Here is a 21,378-nt window from a genome sequence, read left to right on the forward strand (position 1 = left end):
ACTCACAGATAGAACCCTGAAACAACCTCTGGGCTGATCTAAGTCAGAGCACGACTAACTCACAGATAGAACCCTGAAACAACCTCTGGGCTGATCTAAGCTTAAGTCAGAGCACGACAAACTCACAGATCGAACCCTGACACAATCTCTGGGCTGATCTAAGTCAGGGCATGACTAACTCACAGGTCGACTTTATTTAAGTATTAGGTTTTGCGGTAGAACCCCGAGGAAAACCATTGTTACCGTGCATCGTTACCATGCCGTGCCCTGGGGTATCCTATAGTACCCCAATAATAACACAATATTTCCCCCTTAGCTCGTCCTATCATTGAACATAAAGATCTAGACACCTACACAGCCAGTCCCGGTGATAGTGTATCAATACCGTGCCGTGCCCTGGGGTATCCTACACCCCTGATCACGTGGCTCAAAAATACCATTGTGATCACAACAAGTGACGGGAAGTACCAACAGGACCCCTCGGGTACTTTGACGATCACCGGGTTGATACCCAAGGATACGGGAACCTATACTTGTTCGGCAGCGAATATCAAGGGCTTCGATACGTTGAATGTAACGATTATTGTTAAAGGTAATGTCTGTTTTTCATTTCTACATGTGTTATTGTACTCTATAGATGCTGGTTGTGTGGCCATACCTTTTCTACCTCTCCTTGTCCTTGTCCTTGTCCTTGTCCTTCTGTTTTTATTTCTTGATAAAACATTCATCTGTATCTCACTAGGCTTTTGAGGATCTATTGGCCCATTTTTTTCTGTAATGAACGCCAATATCTCCTTTAAAAAATAACATTAAGTATGATACAAAGCTCTCCCTCCCTCCCCTCCCCTCCCCTCCCCTCCCCTCCCCTCCGCTCCCCTCCCTCCCCTCCATCTCAATTTTTCAAACTGAAAACCCTTGACTCTGAAATGACATGCGCATTATGTATTTGATTCGTAAAGACTTGAAGCCTTTCAATGGTCACAGATCAATTTACGCTTGCTTTCAGTGTCCCCCAAGATAATTAAGCCTCCCAAAGACATGACACTACTCGAGGGAAACACTATAACTCTGGAATGCGTTACCAAAGGGTTCCCAGTTCCTAAAATCCAATGGAAACTGAATGGCGCTCTTCTACCTTACAACCAGTCTGTGCTGCAAATAAAGAACGCCATGAAAAAGAAACACGAGGGGGTGTACATGTGCGTGGCGGGGAATCTAGCTGGGAGGGCTGAAGCAGGCTCTCGCGTTAGGATACTATGTAAGTAGGTTTGGCTATGGTTAGCTGGTACATTTAGTTGGTCTACCTGTGTTAGCTTTGATAAATAATTCGACTTGGACTGCCTTGTTTATGTCTAGCATCATTCCGAGCTCCGTCGTAGGAATGACATGGTTCCTATAGAAGCTTTTTGAAACCATCACGTGATGGCAGCCATGACAGGAGGCAGGAGCAATCTATTGAATCTAGTCTGATCTGATTTACATGAAAAAGAAATTCAGTTTCCCAGGGAAAAAAGAATCTATAGATTCAATAGATTGCTCCTGCCTCCTGCCATGGCTGCCATCACGTGATGGTGCAAAGAGACTATATCATTTTCCCCCAAATATTTAAATATTGGGCTACCTGTGTTGGCATGGACAAAAAGTCAATTATCGTGTCTTTGATTTATTTTTCTTGATATTTAGTCTCAGAGTTTTTTTAATCAGTATTTATTTTATTGTTTTTCAAAGCTCGAGCTCCTCCCACGGAGAGCCCTACTGACGATGACACTAGTGCTCAGGCTTCTCGACCAAGTAAAAAATTGTAATTTCTGTTTCTGTTTCCTCTTGGCTTCCAATAAATTGACCTTTTTTTCACTTTCAGAGTTTACAAAAAGTCCGGAAGATACAGTGGTAGATGTGGGGTCCAGTCTACTTTGGGATTGCGCAGCCACAGGGAATCCAACACCTACCGTAAGATGGTGGAGACTCGGCGTAGAACTGCGTCCACCTTTTCCAGACCGCATTACCATCTTAACCAACAACAGTCTACGAATAGAAAATGTGAAAACTGAAGACGAGGGAACGTATCAATGTCACGCAACCAGTAATTCTCTTATTCACGCGGTGCAAGCTATTCTTACTGTTAGAGGTAAATAATTGAGCGAGTTTATTTATAGTACATTGTCACGCAATCACGCAAACACTAGCTCTTAAGTAAATACTTGAGTTTATTTGTGATATCGTTGTCACGCAAGCTAATCTTTGATAAAAATTTGGACGGGGTTGCTGTGGTACGAAAACACAGAAAGACCTCTACCAAAATCAGTGGTACAAAAAGTTAAATTACGTAAAATTAAGTTATTTTACTCCTAATTTTCTTGTAGTTCACGGTGCATGGAGTGAGTGGGGTGTGTGGAAATCATGCAGTCATACTTGTGGTACAGGAACACGCTTTCGCTACAGGACATGCGACAGTCCAGCGCCGGTCAATAGAGGACGACAGTGCGAGGGCACAAATATTGATAGAGATCTGTGTAACACAAATATCTGTCCAGGTAGGAGTTTTTGAAAATGTTCCTTATAGTTAACCACTACCTTTAGCTTTTTTTAATACCATGTAATAGAAAAATCGCGCGTGTATTGTGTGTAGTCATAAAGCATGCGGGGGTTGGGAAAACACGCGAGAAGTGTTATTAGAAGCACGGCACATTAGCGGCCCTTCTCGAGTGTTCAGGCATTCCCCAAATGCTTTCTAACTGTACAAAGCATATTAAGCAGGGTTCTAAAGTTTTTTTTTATAGAAAATACAAATCAAAATAGCCGTTATTTTGGACAGGAATGACTAAATAGAAAGTGCTTGCCGGAGCTTTGGATTTCATATATAAAGCACGCGTTTCAAACAATCACAAGATTTATTACAGTTATTTTATAAGTAGCTAGCCCTAAACGGAGCACTAAGGAGCATGAGAACTCTGGCTTTGCAGAAAGCGCATGCGTTTACCAGCTTAACCACTCTTGCTTTTAGTTCAAAATGAAACATGCTTCGGTACCGTGGCCGTGTCGTATGTATCATTCCTGGAATTTCGCCTAACACTTGGTAAATATTCTTTCTCAAATGAAATATGCCTGATATGTTTTTCTCAGTTCCTGGTCAATGGTCATACTGGGGTGCCTGGTCACGGTGTTCTGTCGTGTGTGGTGTTGGTACTCAGGTTAGAACAAGACAGTGCTCCAACCCCCCTCCCCAGTATGGTGGGGATGATTGTTTCGGCTCTAATGCAGAATCCAGGAAGTGTAATGCGCGCAAGTGTACGATAGGTAAGTAAGACAGCGTAAAATATGTACTCAATTCTATGCGCATGCGTGAAATGATTGCGGAATTTTGTCATAAAAGGAATTATCAATGTCGTCCTTGTTTAAGGGTAGCACTTAACAGCCAGTGGCTAACAAACCTGAACCCCTGATCCCATTATTGGATTGGAATTTAGAAATTGATTTTTGCGAAGTGACAGAAACTAGAGAACTCTCGAAGTCAGGACAGAGCCGATAAGACTCGGTCATATATGAAGACGAGTCTGGGGATCAAACCCACGACCATTTGGTAGCGGCGCACTTAATCCTTACTTCTAGGCAAAGGTTTGAGGGATTGGGAGGGTGGGTTTTTCTCAGTTTTGTTAGTTCCTCAGCGAGGGTACACGACTTAACAAGATTCAAGTCTAGCCTTAAAAAGCATTTTAGACCTTGCTAAAATTAACCCTGTGCGCCATCCAATACTACATGTTACGTGTTTTAATCTTAGCGCTTTGTAATTTTAATTTTTGTATCCTTTACTGCATTTTTTGTCTGTAAGTTTAATTTAAACAGAGCTCCATTCAAAACAGCTTTGCTGAGAACTGGGCACCTCTGTATAAATATTGTTGATAAATAAATAAATAAATAAATAAACTGTGAAACGTTTGGGGTTTCTTACGATAATTTTACTCCTTTACATTTACACTTACACAGATTTGAGTGCATTTGTTTCATTATCAGAGATATTTTTTAATACCCATTGTGTACTGTGGCAGATAAAGCATTGCTGACCGTATTTATTCGTATTTTTAAGTTTCTAGCTTACTAAAGCTTTCTCTCTCTTTCAGATGGTGAGCAGTCAGCCATTGGTAGAATCAAGGGAGTCGTCAACAATGTAATGCTCCCAAATCTAGTTCTCAAAGCCAACATAACTCGTCGTAGATCCAACATCACAGAAGTATCATGCTCTATAAATGGTCTTCCCAGGCCAATGGTAAACTGGTTCAAGTACGCTGTCCCAATCACGGCTCCTGTTTATTGGGCAGGCAGTGGTGGGCAGCCTGGGTTCCAGAACGGCCTCGAGCGTACACAGGGATTGTTTAATTTTTCTACACGCATCGGATACCCGAACGGCGAATACTTATCGATTGATCACACGGGCCGAGGACTTAACGAACAGGGCGCGTTGGTCATGGACGTGAGCATCAGAGGACGCACGCCAAATTTCCCGCCAAATTCCAAAGTATCGTTCCAAGATTTCAAAGATTTTTATATTCAGACCGGAAGTGGTCAGGTCAGCTCTACTGGGGAACGGTTTTTCAACGTGAATAATAAACGGTTTCAATATATATGTAATAATACCGTTCGTTACAAACCTGTTGTTGCTGGTCCTCCAAGGTCTTTGTCGCAGACGGTTGAAGTCATGGAGGTTGATGTGAAAGACATGCCTGACCAAACAGCCCTTGATATCAGAATGAAGACGTTCGTGAAGAGAAGTAAGTGCGAAACAAGCGTGTAGTGATTTAAATCCTTAGATTTAAGTCTCTCCAAACGGCCTTGCGCCGGTTCGACTAACACTTACTTCACACGCTCCTCGCTAGTCGCGTATCCTGTGAGCAAACGAGAGTGACTTTTCACAATTGGCTTAAATCCTGAAACAACCTAGGCTTATAAAAGTTAGGGCACGGCTTATTAATAGATCAAACTTTAAAACAAGCTCTAGGCTGATCTAAGTGAGGGCACATCTAACTCACAGATCAAATTGGAATTTGTTATGTTGGGAAGAAAACTGGAAAACCTAAATGAAAACCCTTAAACCGTGCTAGGAAGATACCCAACAACCTCTACAGAGCCTCGAAGATATCTTATTCATCACTTATCACGATTACTCATTTTTCCAGGTCCTGTCCCACGGGAATGTCCGCAAGGTCTTGTGAAAGACGCTGCTGGAGAATTTTGCATAGGTAATGGAACATTCCCCAACATTTTTAACAACGGCGCGCGTGTTCAAAATTGACTGAAGAAAGGCAGGACTGGAACAAGCCAAAATCATATCCCGTGGGGGTGGGGGCTAGCAAACAGTAAAGGCCTTTGATAGAGTTCCTCGTGGACTTGATAGGAGATGCCCCACCAAAAACCCGATGTGGAACTGAATGGGATTTCTCTCGCCTTTTTGACTTTCCCTGCCAAAAAATGTTGAATAAAATTAAAACCAAAATTGTAAGGTTTTCCCTCCCTCCCCTCATAGTAACCGTTATTATCGTAACACTTAAATTCCCGGGTTTTTTGTTAACAGATATGAATGAATGTCTCTTCCCTGACACGTGCAGTCACATCTGTGAAAATGGCTTTGGCACATTTCGGTGTCTTTGTCGACCAGGCTTCTATCTCTTGGAGGACGATAAAACATGCGAAGGTAATAACCCTCTCTCAAGCAGCTGTATGCCATACCATGAAAAATACATGTACATGTACTACATAAAAAATACAGCTAATGGAAGATCCGGATCGCAAAAATCAACTTCTAAATTTCAATTGGAATCCATTGGAAGAAGAGCCACTCTGTGGATTCCACTGTTAATCCCATTATTTATCATTATTTATTTATTTATTATATGTTTCACTCATTTTTTTAATCAATGTTCTCTGGTTATATACAATGGAATTTTGCATCTGTCACTCGTATTTTCTTGTACACGCACTCGCATAGGAAGACATGCGTACACAGTCAAAATGTATACAAGTATCTTGTAGGACATTCCACTTTACGCCACTCAGAATCATTGTACAACTAGCATATCAATATTGTTTCTATTTTATCATTTTTTAATTGTAGATATAGACGAATGTTCTCTGCCCTCTACGAGGTGTCCCGCGGGTTACACATGCGTAAATGCACGAGGAAGTTATTCCTGTCTAGTAAACTGTAGTGTAGGGTACTCTAGGTCTGGTGATGGAACATGTGTAGGTAAGAACCCTTTACGAGATGTCCCGCGGGTTACACATGCGTAAATGCACGAGGAAGTTATTCCTGTCTAGTAAACTGTAGTGTAGGGTACTCTAGGTCTGTTGATGGAACATGTGTAGGTAAGAACACTTTACGAGGGGTCCCGCGGGTTATACATGCACTCTACGAAATGTCCCTCAGATTATACACGCCCTCTACGAAGTGTCCCTTGCGTTATACACGTACACTCTACGAGGTGTCCCTCGGGTTATACATGCACTCTACGAGTGTCCCTCGGGTTATACACACACTCTACGAGGTGCCCTTGCGTTATACACGTACAATCTACGAGGTGTCCCTCAGGTTATACATGCAATTTACGAGGTGTCCCTCGGGACTACATTCAGGACCTCACTGACATATTTTCCATATCCTCACTAGTGAAGATATCTATGACGTCTTTTTCAACGTTTTCCAATGTTTACAACAAGTTTTTATTTCTGAATGTGTGTCTATATGATAAAAAGAAAATAACACGTTGGCTTGAAAATATGAAATTTATCTTCTCGTGTCGAAAAATCACTCGTGAAATATTAACGATAACTTCATGTCTTCGCGCCACCATGTAATATCCTCTATTTATGCTTTACTTCTAGATACTAATGAGTGTGAATCGTACGTCTCACGGCCGATAAGCAACCAGCATCCATGCTCTCATGTCTGTGTCAACTCACCCGGTTCTTACACTTGTTCGTGTAAACAAGGCTTCGAGCTTGTGAACGGTAAATGCCAAGGTAAGAATGAAAGAAGGAATTGCAGTAGAACCAGTTGTTCGAATATTGATGGTTTTCAACCATTCAAAAGGGGATTAAATAACAAAAGACACGGCGGACATGTTGGAGGATATAACAAAAGAATTCATTTACAATTCTTTTGTTAAGTTCCTCCGACATGGCCGCCGTGAAAACCATCAATAGTGAAGCTATAACGAAGGGCTGCACGCATGTTTGCAGCATTGATGGTAATGGCAAACTGTTCCGCGCGTCTATAAGGGCACTATAAATGTGCGCAATTTTCTTGCAAATATTTCTGTTGGGTTTTCTTTGTTTTCGTATATAATGGACTACATTGACGATACGGCGGCAATCTTGGATCGCAAGGCATTATGGGGAGTTCAGGGGGCAAATAAAGCTTTGTTACAGTAATGACGTCGATTGATATTAACAGCTCACCACAAGAGAATACGACAAAAGATGATTTGAGACGGCACATCGTTCACCTTTACCCATAAGAGAAAGACAAACACACGAAACTCTAATATATATCATGGTTTTCCGTCATCTTTGTTTGTTTGTTTGTTGTTGTTGTTGTTTTTTTTTTTGTTTTTTTGTTTTTTTCACCCTGAAAAGATGGCCGCCGTATCATCAAGTAGTCCATTACGCTATAGTATTCTATAACTACAGTATTGGGCTCCCTGTGATACAGGCAACTATCCTGAAGTGATGTAATATCTTAAAATACTTTATGCTATTGTAGATATTGATGAATGCGTGAACGAGATTTGTCCTCACGGATGTCTGAACACTGAAGGAGGCTTCGAATGTTCCTGTTTTCCTGGATACAAAGTTCAAGATCAAACTAACTGCGTTGGTATGTCTGCCATAAATGAAATCCCTTTTTACCAAGCACAGTAGTTTTACTTTTGTCACTTTGATTTTTCACTCTAGGGGGGAGGGGAACGGGTAGGGGGAGTGGGAGAGTCTTGACCTGATTGGCAATGATATTTTCATCTTCTTTATCCACTCTTTCCACTGCAACTTCCCTTTGCGACTTCCTTTTCTTCACCGGCCCTCTTTTAATAAGAGCATATTTACCCCCTTGTTGTACGAGGGTAACTTCTAATAGTCAGTAGCTAACGAACCTATGGCCCTCGTTTCATGATTCAGTTGGAATTTAGGAAGTATTTTGCGGGGTAGGAAAAACTAGGAACCTGAAGAAAACAACCCTCGAATGAAGAAATAGAAAACGCGCACGCGTGCTGTGCTCATTTATAAAGCACGCGGGGGTTGGCAGAACACGAGAGAAGTGTTAGGAGAAGCACGACACGTAGCGGAGTGCTTCTAGACACTTTTCGAGTGTTCTGCCAAACCTTTCCTTTATAACTGCACACTGCACACTAGCAAGATTTCTTTTATAAAATATAATATTACAATATCCGTTATTTTAGATAGGAATGACGCAACTGAAAGTGAGCACGCGTGCTGTGTTCTCTCATAAAGCACGCACTTCCAACCAATTAGAACGTGAGATTAATAAAAGTTATTTTATAATGACATGAGAGAACCAACAAGCAGCTCTACTCACAGATGATGGTGGTTCCAAGTATTCAAACCATGAACACAGCGGTGGTAGATGTCACATTAGCTTTGCGCGGTGGCATAATCTAACGTTTTTTTCCATTTTAACAGATATAGATGAATGTAAGCTAAACAAAACACTATGTGGTAACATGCAGTGCACGAACATCGAGGGTTCCTATAAATGTCTACAGTCGTGTAGGCCTGGATATAAAAGAACCTTGGATGGTAATTGTATAGGTAAGGATACTGATCATGGTTAAAGTAACCCGTGAAATAGATATTAGACTAATACACTTTAGTAGACCTTAATTGTATTGTTTTCTTTTGTGTCTATTTAACTATTATACGTTTACTAATAATTTTTATTTTCGGGTTAAATGCCTTCGCTCTATTTTATTCTTATTGTTAACTAAATAGCTGGTGTATCGATGTTATGGGTTTTTTTTCCATGTAAACTCAGATCTCGACGAGTGTACCGAATTAGGACACGACTGCCTGACCAATCAGCTTTGTATGAACACTATTGGTAGTTTCAAGTGCATGTGTCCTCGAGGATATAGATCTGTCGACTCTCAGCGGCGTTGTCAAGGTAACCTGTTGTTAAGGGGGCGCGTTGCGTCTAAAGCAAAGTTATCATCGCACAAAAGAAAAAGAAAGAGAAAGAGAAAGAGAGAGAAATGAAGGAAGGAAAGAATAAAAGAAGGAACGAACGAACGAACGAATGACCTAACGGACAAACGAACGAACGACCGAACGAACGAACGAACGAACGAACGAACGAACTAAAAATGTAAGAAAGAAAGGAAAAAGGAAAATCTCACCTAATAGATTACCTGATTTCTTTTCTACTTTATTCTCCATAAGACTCTCAGCGGCGTTGTCAAGGTAACCTGTTGTTAAGGGGCGCGTTGCGTCTAAAGCAAAGTTATCATCGCACAAAAGAAAAAGAAAGAGAAAGAGAAAGAGAGAGAAATGAAGGAAGGAAAGAATAAAAGAAGGAACGAACGAACGAACGAATGACCTAACGGACAAACGAACGAACGACCGAACGAACGAACGAACGAACGAACGAACTAAAAATGTAAGAAAGAAAGGAAAAAGGAAAATCTCACCTAATAGATTACCTGATTTCTTTTCTACTTTATTCTCCATAAGATTATTTAAGATTATTTAAGAGTCGAACACATTATTTTGTGTGTGTGTGTGTTTTTTTTACAGATCTCAATGAATGCGAGTCCTTTCCTGGAATCTGCCAATACAAATGTGTAAACACTATCGGCAGTTTCAAGTGCATCTGTCCTCCTGGTGTGTCCCTAAACCCAGACGGACAGACCTGTAGCGGTGGGTTGAACAACGAATTGCTTGCTAGCTATGTAACGTTGTATGTAGATCGTGTTATAGACCCCTTGCGGCACGTCGAAATGTGACTCAATTTGGAGGACATAACAATAGCTTTCCAATTCTCACGAGAATGAAATTATTTTTTGCCCTCTAAATAATTGAGCCGATTGACGTCACATGCAAGGGGTCTACTAAGCACATCCTTACTAAGGTATTGAACCCTTTTAACTGGTGGTGGGGGGGCGGGGGGGCGGGGGGGGCGGGGGGGGGGGGTGGTTACTAATAGGTCAAATAAATGAATACAAACGATGTTGGAATTAGGTTATTTTTGAGTCGTTTTGGTTTTCAAAACCAGCACTTTTCATCAGTTGTCTATCACTAATCACGTTGGGAAATCGTAAGGTCAAATCAGGCCACGTAAATATCTCTAGTTTCCAGTCCCCTACATTGGTGTTACGCGCGGCCATTAGCTTTGTCATTCGATTCTTTGCTCGTTTAAATCTTTTCAATACAAACGAATCGAGTTCAACCTTTTTTCGACATTTATTTTTCTGCCAAACTTAATCTTTAATGTTGTACTATTTTGACTATATTTTTCTATGCACCTTGTTGCTGAAGTGCCTGTTATTTAAGTATATATTTTGCCTTTATTTTGTGCATTATTCAAAGAAATAAAACCGTAGATCCACGGAGCGTTCTTTTGTGTTCGATTCCATCAGGTTAAAACTTTACAATTATTAAATGTAATTGGGGAAAAGTTGTCACAAAATTAATGGATTTCAGATCGACTGTTGTAATCCACTGTTTTCCCATTTCAGACCACGTGTCGTTCCCTTGAGTATAATTTCTTTGTTTATAGGTTGCACATGAGAATGTGGATACGACTCGAACAAAGAATCTTATTCTCAAGAGAACGAAACATGGTCTGAAATGGGTAAAACATCACACCCAAGTGGATTTGGTCCATATGGGCTCTGCGAAACGAAGTCGACAGAAAAACAAAACATCTCAGAAATTTTTCTCGCGCGACTAGGAATAAACCTTTTCAAAACTAAAAAGATTGCCTTGTTGTTGAAGATTTAAATCTAATAAAAAAATGGATTAAGAAAAAAAAAATTATGTGGATAAGATGGGATTCGACCCAATGACAGAATTTTAAAAAAATCGATTCCAATTTGCCATACCCCCGAGACATCCGCAGAGCTGAGGCGTCGTATGGACTTCGGACCTGACGGCGATTAAATCCTTCTGCCCTTGGGTGTACGAATTACGCAAGAAAATGTTCTAGCCGAAGCATCAGGGGAGAGACCAGCCGGCCCCCAGACCATATCGGCTAATCCCTTGCATCTCTGCCACGCACGGAATCGGTTGAAAATAGAATGTTAAAAAGTCTAGTCTATTTGGTGCATTGTTTTCACGGCTATTGTTATGCTGATTCACCTGGAACCGTGGTCAAGTGGATAAATCGTTGTCGTTCAAGATACTGAGTCAAGCTCGTCTGAGGAGGGTTAGCATTTGGATGGGTGACCTAAACATTATACCTCACGCTTTTCATTTTTGATTTTTAAAAGAATAGAATATAGAATAGTTAAGTTTTTTCTATTTTTGAGTATTCTATTCCTGTCTACCCAAATCTGTCAAATTGAATTTGGAGGGAAAACTTTTATTTAGACACCAATCTTTTAAACGGGCAAAGAAAAAGCAGGTACCACAGTTAGGGAATAACAAACCTAACGGCCGCGCGTAACACCAATATAGGGGACTAAAAACTAGAAACATTAACGTGGCCTGATTTGATCTTACGATTTCCCAACATGAATAGACCACTAGTACCTCAGCCAATCAGAGCGCAGGATTCGTGATAGACCAATAGTAGGTTTATACTAAATGCTCATTTTTTTACCACTCCAGGTGTTGATGGGTGTCTCCTCAATAACCTCAGATGCGCTCAGCGCTGCGTGTCCACCCCGGCTGGTTACAGGTGTTCTTGTTCTAAAGGATATCGATTACATCAAGACAGACAAGGTTGTATGGGTAAGTAGATAACCCGTAAGCAGTGGAAGACTGAGCATAGTCACGACTTAGTCCCTTTCAGGTTTCTCAGGTTTTTGTTACCCTAGGTTCCAGGTTCTCGTTCCAGTTATTCTCGGTCGTGTAGGTTTCGTTATCGCGAAACCAAAGTGCGTTTTTGTTGGCATTGTCAGGTTTCTATCGTCGTTGTTAAGATCGGTTTGGTATTTTCCTCTCCACGTCTGTTTCGACTCCTCTCTAATTTATTTAGCTTCAGCTTTGAATACTTTTAAAACAGGACAATGATGGAGAGAGGGGGTGGAGTGCGCACCGGCGGTTTCCTGGGATACCAGCCTTGCAGATGAAGGAACTACCCACGTTAAATATGGCTATTTTACTTTTACCTTTCTGTTAGCGTCGCATTCAAGATAATCAGAGAACGGTCTATTAAGATCTAAAATGTTTGCTAGTATATACCAATGGTCTATTTTCTTTTCAGATGTTAACGAGTGCTTGTCAAATCAAACTAACTCGTGTCAGTACGAGTGTATCAACACCATTGGTAGCTACAGATGTCGTTGTCCGCCGGGATATAAGATGAGCACTGATGGCAAGAAGTGCGAAGGTATGATGTATGGTTTAACAAAATAACCGTTGTAAATCTCGTGTTCTGATCGTTTGTCGTCGCTTTTCTCCTAACACTCCTCTCGTGTTCCTAACAAACTCAAGAAATTACCATTAACTTTCTCTCCGTTTTTCTTTCAGACATTGACGAGTGTTCTCAAAGCCAGAGTGTGTGTCAACAGCCTAACAGTCGTTGTTTCAATACACATGGTTCATACCGATGCGTACAGACTCAGTGTCCATCGAACTATAACGTCCTTAGTCCTGGGTTAGTCTTTTGATAATTTGTTTCGTTCTTGTTGCATTTCGCTTCATAGACAGTAACTGACAAAGCTGTTGCGCTCGTTCCATGATCGAATTAGAATACTCCAGTTTCGAGTTCTCTGTTGCTCAGGGTTAGCTTCGAATGTTGTGCAGAATATCCATGTGTTCCAGTGAAGGTCCGTGGAATTTCAACGTGTTTGTATTGTGGAAGTTGTGCATTCTTTACTTTACCGTTGGTATTTGTGAACATTTGGAAACTCTGGACGTATTTTGGAACTCGTAAATAGTCTATTCAGAGTTTGTTATTCTTGCGGAAGGAGATAGAACTGAAGAACGAGCACTACTAACATACGTTGCCGAGTGGAACACATGACCAGAGCGATTAGAGACGGCGCATTAACAGCGCCCACCACCATGGCATCTCATTGCTGCTATACTCTCCTCTTGTGTCCAATACAGCTTCTATCTTCATTTGTAGAGAGCATACGGTTGCACCTCGATCCTTCACATTACACCATGTCTTGAAATCGTATTTACATCTAAGCTTGATTTTTTTCAGATACTGTCTCAACTCGTGCAATATGCCCGGTTTCTGCGCAACACAAGCCCTTCGATACTACACCGTCACCCTTCCCTTAGGGGTCCCCGCCAACCAAGACCTGCTTCACCTCATCCCATACTACCCCCCACACCTCAGCACCAACCAGTACGTCTGTGACTTCCAGTACTTCTTCCCTGCTAGTTCGTCACCGTTTGGAATACGAAAAACCGGAAACGAGGCCATTATTTACACTATCGACCCTCTGACGACACCTGGCCTGCACCAACTTCACGTCAGAGCGGACATCAAGAATGCAGACGGTACATCAGCCTATCAAACTGACTTCACTGTTTATATAGATGTTGCTAGGTATATATTTTAAGCCATGGAACAGGTATTGGTATAGTGTCGTAATATCTATGATATTCCGTGGGTCTGAACAAAAGTTGACCAGGGAATCAACGGGGTGGGTAGCGGTAGTACGCACTCGTCTCAGGTTTCATACTTGAATTCTGTATCACATGTTAACAGAGTTTGTTAGGTCTCACCCTTGCATTGGTTCAAGGATTTTCCTCCTTGTTCTTCACCAGTTTTCTTCCCTCTCCTAACGCATTAAATTCCAACCGTGCCCTGAATTTGATCAGACACGCTAGCGGTAGATCCATGCAAGATGATTTCAAGGAAGCTAGCTGTTAACAATCCTAAGTATATCTTCTTCAGTTTATATTTTGAGTTCTGCCGTATCTTTCCTAGCGGCCCTGCTTAGGGGGACATTAGGGGACTTAAGATTTGCAAAATTTACGACGGTAATGTCAACCGGAAGTGCAAATAATTTCTCTTTGCGTTGTGTTCGTTGGAGATTTTATTCAAAACATTGTCAGTAAAGTCAACTCATCCACAGGGAAGACAGACTTTGAAGGCGCGAAAGTCCAAAGTGAGGTTATTTACATTTTAAAGTCCCCTATAGCAGGGGGAGGGGGAGGAGGAGGCGGGGGAGGGGAGAGCGTGTGGATCGTGTCGCCAAATTTGCTAAAGATTTCTTTTGCACTCGCCTCCCTCTTCCTTCTTCACGGACGCCGCAGAAGGTCGCTAAACAGGCTAGGTAATTCCCTTGACCTATTACTCTGCTCAATAGAGGGCGAGAAATTCATCCCTCATACTTTAAATTTCACTAGAGTGGCGCACTAAATCTATAAACAGTACTAAATTTTGCACTGAATTGTGTAAAACAGTATATTGTATCATCCGTGCTATTCCGTGCAAATTATAGCACTGTTTTATGGATAAAGAGTGGTTTTACTTCATTCGTGAAATAATAGTGGTAAGCTGGTGATATTTTCATTGTTTTCTTTTGTGTCTATTTGACACAAATTATAGCGTTTAGTACGTTTCGTTATAAGAGTAAAGAGAAGAAGAAGAAAAATTACTTTGCTATTAGTACTCTATCTACAGGGGAAAAAGGGTAAAACATTGTACAAAATAATACTAATAACTATACATGGTAACTAAGGGAACCTAGCTTATTATCATTTATTATATAGTTGGAATAGTACGCGCATACTGATTGGTCGAAAACTGTGCTCTATTAGTGAATGGAGCACAGCGCTGACGCCATCTGCGCGCGCGAACTAATGCCAGATCCTGCGACCGTCTTTATTTTTGCGTAAATAAATTCAATACCGAAATAAAATAAGTAACTATATAATAAAACGAATAAAACAGCTTTTTCCGTCCTCCGTTCAGTAATAAAGCACTTCGGAAGCGCCGTAAGAACAAAAGAAGTCTGAGAATCACTCGCCTAAGGCTCGTGCTTCTTGCGTGCTTTATTACTGAACGGAGCACGGAAAAAACTGTGTTATTTGTTAATTAATTAAGTTAAGGGGTATCGATAGGTTTTTAATAGTAAAATAAAACTGTTCATTTTTCAAAAGAAAGTTTGAAAATATTTTATATCGTCATCAAAAAATAATCAAGATATTTATTTAGTTAATTTTGCATGCACAACGTTTAATTTTACTTGAGTTGATATTTCATTTCAGAAAATAAGATACTAAATAAAGTGTAAAGATGAAGTGATCATTTCACACGTTTTCTAACTGAGGGGTTATAAAAACCTCTTTGACTGGAATTCTTTACCCCGAAAATATCTAAAAATGAGAAAATTAGTTTATCAAAAGGAAAAAGCATTATTGGGTGGCCTTTAAGTCACGTGACCTCAAAGGACTGAAAATAAATTTACCATTCGGTTCATTGCATACAAATTTGATATAAGGGAAAAAAAACACACGACAATCCTTAATTTTAATAAACGCAAATAAGCTGTCCTACGATCCACTCAAGTGTGACCACGAGAGCGTCAACTTTGATGACGTGGCGACGGACCGTTACCCCGGCTTCCGCCTCGGAAATAATTAAATACTCAAAAACTCTCAAACACAATCCAAAAAAATTCCAAATCATTTATCATTTTGTCCTTCTCCACCTTCAAACCCCTCTCTCCCCTCTTTGTTAAAGAATTTTAGATATTAATTTATTAATGTGATGTGATAATGCCCTCAATGCATGCTCGGAACATTGGTGTCATATTTGATACGCATCTTACTTTGGTTCGTCATGTGAATAATATTTGCAAGTCTTCTTTTTATCATCTCAGAAACATTGCTAAAATAAGAAAATACATCTCTTTGAAAACAACTGAAACTCTCGTCCACGCGTTCATATCCTCCAAACTCGACAACTGTAACTCTCTGCTCTTTGGCTTACCAAACAAACTCTTAGATAAACTACAATCTGTACAGAATGCTGCTGCCAGAATAATCACTCTTTCCCATAAACATGACCACATTACACCTATCCTCGTTAATCTGCATTGGCTACCAATTGAATCTAGAATCAAATATAAAATCCTATTACTTACTTTTAAAGCTCTTCATGGCCAATCTCCTATCTATATCCGGGAACTCATTTCAGTGTATAAACCGAACCGTAATCTTCGTTCTGCATCACAAGTTCTTCTATCAGCACATTCTTATAATCTTAAATCTTATGGTCATCGCTCCTTCTCTGTGGCTGCTCCTGAACTCTGGAACTCACTTCCAATATCTCTCCGAAATGCATCAAGTCTTGCCTCATTCAAAACTGAACTTAAAACTTATCTCTTCAAATTAGCATATTCTTTGTAAATAATTTTATTTTGTCGTTGTCTTTGTCGTTTGTTTACTAGCGCTTAGAACAGATTTGTATTTGCGCTTTATAAATAAATATTATTATTATTATATTATTATTATTATTAATATGTTGGTATGACTGTGTTGGATAAAGACCGCGTGTCCCTGGATCGAAAGGACGACGTTCGCAAGGCATGATGGGTAGTGTCTTGCAACATTCGTATTTTCTCTTCTAAAATAAGAACAAGACGTAATGGCGGACAAACGGCTACAACACTAGAAAAACACCCATTTAAACCCCTCCATGAGATTCAACCATGGCGTTTTCTACCATCAAATGCTTACTTATACTTCTAGTTATCTTCGCTTTTGAAGGTATTCCATTTACTAACGTTTTTGTTTACAATTTTTGCATATTTTCATTTAACTCTTTCGTAACGAACTTTACCTTTTTGTCTTTAATCGAAACAAACATCTTGTGCAATATTCTTGCAAAATATTACCAGTTCCGCTGGTTGATAATGATCTCGGAATAAGTTCTTGTTTAGACATGGTTTGAGGAGATCGGTTTGTTTTGAAAGGATTTTGACGGCACCTGTTCACCCTTAAAGTTGTAAGCTGAATCAGTTGTTTTCTTCCTCTCGTACTAATTGATCCAGTCTAATTTTAATTATTATCGATTCAATAACATCCTTCAAACTGATTCTTTAATCCAATTCATATATTTTTCCACTTAAAATATTTTCTATTTCACCTTAATACTATAGAACATTTTTAAATAATCAAAACTTAAACATTTGTACAATTTCGCTTTCCTGGCGCCTTTCGACTCTCATTAAGCTTATATCGTATTTCTGGATTTTTTAGATAGCCTTTTTGGTATTTTACTGTAAATATTATATATTTTCTACTGTTCACGAGAACTTAAACTTATACTACAAATGTTTAAAGCTGTAGTTATAATAATTTAATTTATTGGAACCACGTCTTCCCGTACAACAGACTGAAACTCTTCCCAACACCATCAACCTAAATTATCAAAAATCAAGATTTATAGCAAGAAATAATTACAAGAAAGTATCATGAAATAGTAGACGATATATTTTTTTTGATAGAACATCTCTTCAGTCAAGCTAGACCGACAAAACCAGCACCAAAACCAACACCAACACCAACTGCAAAACACAAAAATATAACGCACACTACATCAAGAACGTTGAACAGCACAGAGAGTAGTCATTCAGGTGGAAGCAATACTGGATTTTCATTTCCAAACAATAAAGGACTATTAAAGCGTATGCTATATGTGGTATGTATCAAAGTTGTTAGTAGATATTCAGTATGAGGACAAAAAGTGTGTGTTGGGGGGGGGGGGGGGGGGGGGGGAGAGACTAGACTAGTAGACTAGTATGCACATCACACTAAAGGTCAAGCCTTGAAAATACTCTGCAGTCCTGGAAGCAGTATTATATATCATACAGTATAGGTGGCATGTGGTTACTGTGTTTTTTATATATCACTGCTGCATAGTACAGGCTTAGTAAACTTCCAAATCTTATGTATAATACCTCTGGGCTGATTAAAGTCAAGGCACAGCTATTTCATAGATCGAACTGGAATTTAGAATCTTAGGTTTTGCATAGGGAGCAAAACTGGAGAATCTAAAGAAAAACCCTTGAATCAAGGAAGAGAGATAATCTGATACTCTGCTCACGTAATGCCATGTCTGGGAATCCAACTCAAGACCCCAGTAGTGAGAGACAAATGAATGAACAACTGCTATGCTACCCTTGATTCCTTTGAGTTGCTGGCTCAATGCTCCATTGGATCTCGTGTGAGTTGAGTTCGTTTGATGTGTTGTAATCTCCTCAACAAGAGAATTCCTCCAGGCTGCTCTGGTTTTACTCCCTTCATTCCAAGTTACACTCATGCCTTTAACATCTCAATCTTCCATTTTGAATAAATGTTTTTTTTTTGTGAATCATTACAGGCTGTTGGTTGCAGTGCATTGATAGCATTATATTTCATTGTCAAAACAATCAGAACAAAATCCAGGAAAAATAAATCAAAAAAGTAAGTTGTCCCAATCAAGTTTTCTTGACAGGAAAGCACAGCTGATGACATAGCGATGATAGTGCTTGCCTCTTATTTTCTGGGTTAACCAGTAAACCCTCCATAAATAATCAACTTCTAAATTCCAATTGGAATCCAGTGGAAGAAGAGCCACTCTGTTGAATCCACTGTTAATCCCATTATTTATTTATCATTTATTATATCATTTGTTTATATTGACCAGACTGTCGGTCAGAGTGATCCATGGTAATGTTCACAAATATACTCCTTTGTAACTTGCTGCTATAGTAACCAGTATAAATACAGTCATTCTTGTTTTGTTGTTATGGCAACCATTACCAATGTATGTAATATTGACATGGTTACCATGGTTACCCAGTTACATTGATATCTTTTGCCATTGCAATCATGTTTAACATTAATATGCCTGTATTTTGCTAGTATAGGAAAACAATTTAAAAAAATGATAATTAAATGTTTTGGTTGGAATAGAAAAAGGACAAGAAAACAAACAATTAAAATGTTAATTTAACTTCTCAGATATGGCATGATATTTTCGTCTGGAGATGTAGAGATGCAGCCGCTGGACAATGATGATGATGACGATGACATGACTGTCTTTGACAGAAAAATACGAAAATAATTGACAACCATTTTTACTCAAAATATGGGAACATTATATTAAAGACAATTATTTATTACGGCAATCGAGAGGTAGAAAAGTGTTCTCCAAGACTGTTGCTGAAGTAGACTGAAGTCTTGCTAAAACTTGGTCAGTTTTGTTGCTATGTTTATATTGGAGCACATTCAATAATTCTTTAATCCAGTCAAATAACACCAGGGCATTTTTGGTATCCACCTACCAAATACTTTAACATGGAAGTTCATTTAATTCAAAAACTCAAAAGTCTAGAAGTTTTGAAGGTTAAAGAAACCTTATTGAAAAACTCTTATATGGAATAATAATCAAAAGTTACCCTACCTGTGGGTTAATAAGATATTAGCTATTGGTGTCTGCACTGTTAGGCGATGAATTGACATAGCAGTTGCTTAATACAGTATTCTGAAAGTTTGAAAATTTGGCTGACATACATTAGCTGAAGACCAACTCCCATTTTGAGTTTGCCTTTGCTCAGTCTTAGCCTTGATATTGTATGAATGTGTTTTTTTTCTTCTTTTTTTAAGTTCCTTTGTATAGTAAGGAATATGCGATCTACAGAACAATACAAGTTGATTAAAATGCCACGGGATTTGGTTGAATAGCTGAATATTATTATAACACACATTCGAGACTAAGGCTGAGCAAAGAGAACTTGAAACTGTAGTATTGTAAACTGGAACCTTTTTGTATATTATCATATGGCAAAACATTAATTACTAAACTACGATGCGGTTATAAATGAGCATTTGTTATCAGGGGTAAATATAATGGCTGCTTAATTGCCGATATGATGATGACCAGCCATATTGGACTGTACATCATCATCAGTCAATACGACTGGTCAAGAGATAGTCGGCCAGATATTGTCAGTTAACATTATCTGGGCATTATTTTGAGTCTGTATTTTTGTTATTCAAATTCATGTTATGAAATGTACCTTAGGTTTACTGTTGTATTGTTTACTGAACATGTTATAAGAATCTTCTCAAAGTCATTAATAATTCATGAGGTCAATGACCAATTGTAGTCATGTGCACGCATCATGATACTTGATCAAAAATGGACCAAGACACTGATCAAAACACTGATCACTTTTTTTAGTCTAACGAGATTCAAGAACAAATGAAATATTATAATGAGACTGAGAAGTCAGTTAAAAACCTTGTGCTTCGTGTTTGATCAGGGCATCCAAACACCTTGAAAGAATAAAACCATTCAGCCTAACCTCCTGGTGCTTTCATCTGTTTCTCAGTGTTTGGATGCCCTGATCGATCACTCGCACTCGTTTTTGATCTATTACATCAATGCATTTCCTGCTTGTGCTATAGGTAATGGTAGGGTAGTTTAAAAATAAATAGGTCTTAAATCTTTAAAAAATTGAATCTCTAAAAGTTATTGTCAGTGCTTTTAACAATATTTTTAAAATATTGTTAATTCAAAAGGCTTGTATAGGGGTGTAATAAGACATTTTGTGAAGAAAATGTTGTCTTTTAAGGTACAAGATATTTCCTTAATTCATTAATTGATCCCCAGGCAAGATTCATAGCTTAGAATATAAAAAGCAAGGCAAAGATTAACTGGTCGAGTTCCATTATTTCAGTAAATAACAGCAAAGATTAATACAATTTCAACTTTGCTTGGGGACATCGTTCTTGATTTAGATCATTCAGATTTATTTCTACGTTGCTTCTGGATAGAGTTCTGATCTAATAGGTTCATATAAAATCTTCAAATATATCTGAAATAACCTAGAAAAGATCTTATAAAGGTTTTAAATAAATCTGAAAAAACCTTGAAAGGAAAGACCTTGTTTGGCAATCTATTTAAAATAAAACAGACTAATTCAGAAATGAAACTTGATTGTTGTTTATTTACTAATTCACTCACTCATTTGTGCATTCATTCGTTTATTCATTTGTTCACTCATTCAGTTCTACGTTGGGTTTTGATCATGAAAGTTGTAAAAAATTAATATTTTTAGGGATAGGGCATATTGATCTATGGGGATCTATTAATCATCCCAATTAATTCTATATACAATACTCTACTTACTTGTGTTAAACTGTAAGTCCCTACATTTATTGTATGAATAAATTCAGCTTTGTATGACTTTTCAAAAT

At 39.0% G+C, this 21,378-nt stretch overlaps 2 protein-coding genes across 3 annotated transcripts in view; both read left to right on the forward strand.

The window, feature by feature from the left end:
- The window catches only part of LOC116293014 (hemicentin-1), a 32,471-nt gene extending 17,115 nt beyond the window's left edge, over positions 1-15,356 (forward strand). Inside the window, exons 13-31 of one of the 2 annotated variants that reach the window (XM_089024678.1) lie at positions 317-592; positions 1,007-1,258; positions 1,729-1,791; positions 1,862-2,128; positions 2,364-2,534; positions 3,124-3,297; positions 4,119-4,766; positions 5,172-5,234; positions 5,567-5,686; positions 6,107-6,238; positions 6,874-7,011; positions 7,754-7,867; positions 8,686-8,814; positions 9,038-9,166; positions 9,796-9,918; positions 11,830-11,952; positions 12,428-12,553; positions 12,694-12,820; positions 13,376-15,356. In XM_089024678.1, coding sequence (XP_088880804.1) covers positions 317-592; positions 1,007-1,258; positions 1,729-1,791; positions 1,862-2,128; positions 2,364-2,534; positions 3,124-3,297; positions 4,119-4,766; positions 5,172-5,234; positions 5,567-5,686; positions 6,107-6,238; positions 6,874-7,011; positions 7,754-7,867; positions 8,686-8,814; positions 9,038-9,166; positions 9,796-9,918; positions 11,830-11,952; positions 12,428-12,553; positions 12,694-12,820; positions 13,376-13,739 — 3,539 coding nt within the window. In that variant the 3' untranslated portion in view covers positions 13,740-15,356. The remainder of the gene's footprint in view (positions 1-316; positions 593-1,006; positions 1,259-1,728; positions 1,792-1,861; positions 2,129-2,363; positions 2,535-3,123; positions 3,298-4,118; positions 4,767-5,171; positions 5,235-5,566; positions 5,687-6,106; positions 6,239-6,873; positions 7,012-7,753; positions 7,868-8,685; positions 8,815-9,037; positions 9,167-9,795; positions 9,919-11,829; positions 11,953-12,427; positions 12,554-12,693; positions 12,821-13,375) is intronic. The other variant, XM_089024679.1, reaches the window with a different exon arrangement.
- A 1,382-nt stretch (positions 15,357-16,738) lies between these two features.
- LOC148904585 (uncharacterized) lies at positions 16,739-21,113 on the forward strand. The gene is made up of 4 exons (XM_089024712.1): positions 16,739-16,899; positions 17,640-17,833; positions 18,515-18,597; positions 19,138-21,113. The coding sequence occupies exons 1-4, from the start codon at positions 16,842-16,844 to the stop codon at positions 19,238-19,240; spliced, it is 438 nt and encodes a 145-aa protein (XP_088880838.1). The 5' UTR covers positions 16,739-16,841; the 3' UTR covers positions 19,241-21,113.
- The last annotated feature ends 265 nt before the right edge of the window (positions 21,114-21,378 follow it).

The sequence above is a fragment of the Actinia tenebrosa genome, unplaced genomic scaffold (assembly GCF_029948245.1).
Source record: "Actinia tenebrosa isolate PJP-AT-01 unplaced genomic scaffold, QUT_ActTen_1.0 PGA_scaffold9__36_contigs__length_13948895, whole genome shotgun sequence".
Taxonomy (NCBI): Eukaryota; Metazoa; Cnidaria; class Anthozoa; order Actiniaria; family Actiniidae; genus Actinia; species Actinia tenebrosa.

What these genes read in the sequence shown, in the direction of transcription:
- LOC148904585 (XM_089024712.1), top strand. Translation starts at nt 16,842, where the DNA reads ATGGCGTTTTCTACCATCAAATGCTTACTTATACTTCTAGTTATCTTC. An exon ending in AGTTATCTTCGCTTTTGAAG is followed by an intron (nt 16,900 to 17,639) that starts GTATTCCATTTA and finishes TTTTTTTGATAG; the next exon opens with AACATCTCTTCAGTCAAGCT. An exon ending in TAAAGCGTATGCTATATGTG is followed by an intron (nt 17,834 to 18,514) that starts GTATGTATCAAA and finishes GAATCATTACAG; the next exon opens with GCTGTTGGTTGCAGTGCATT.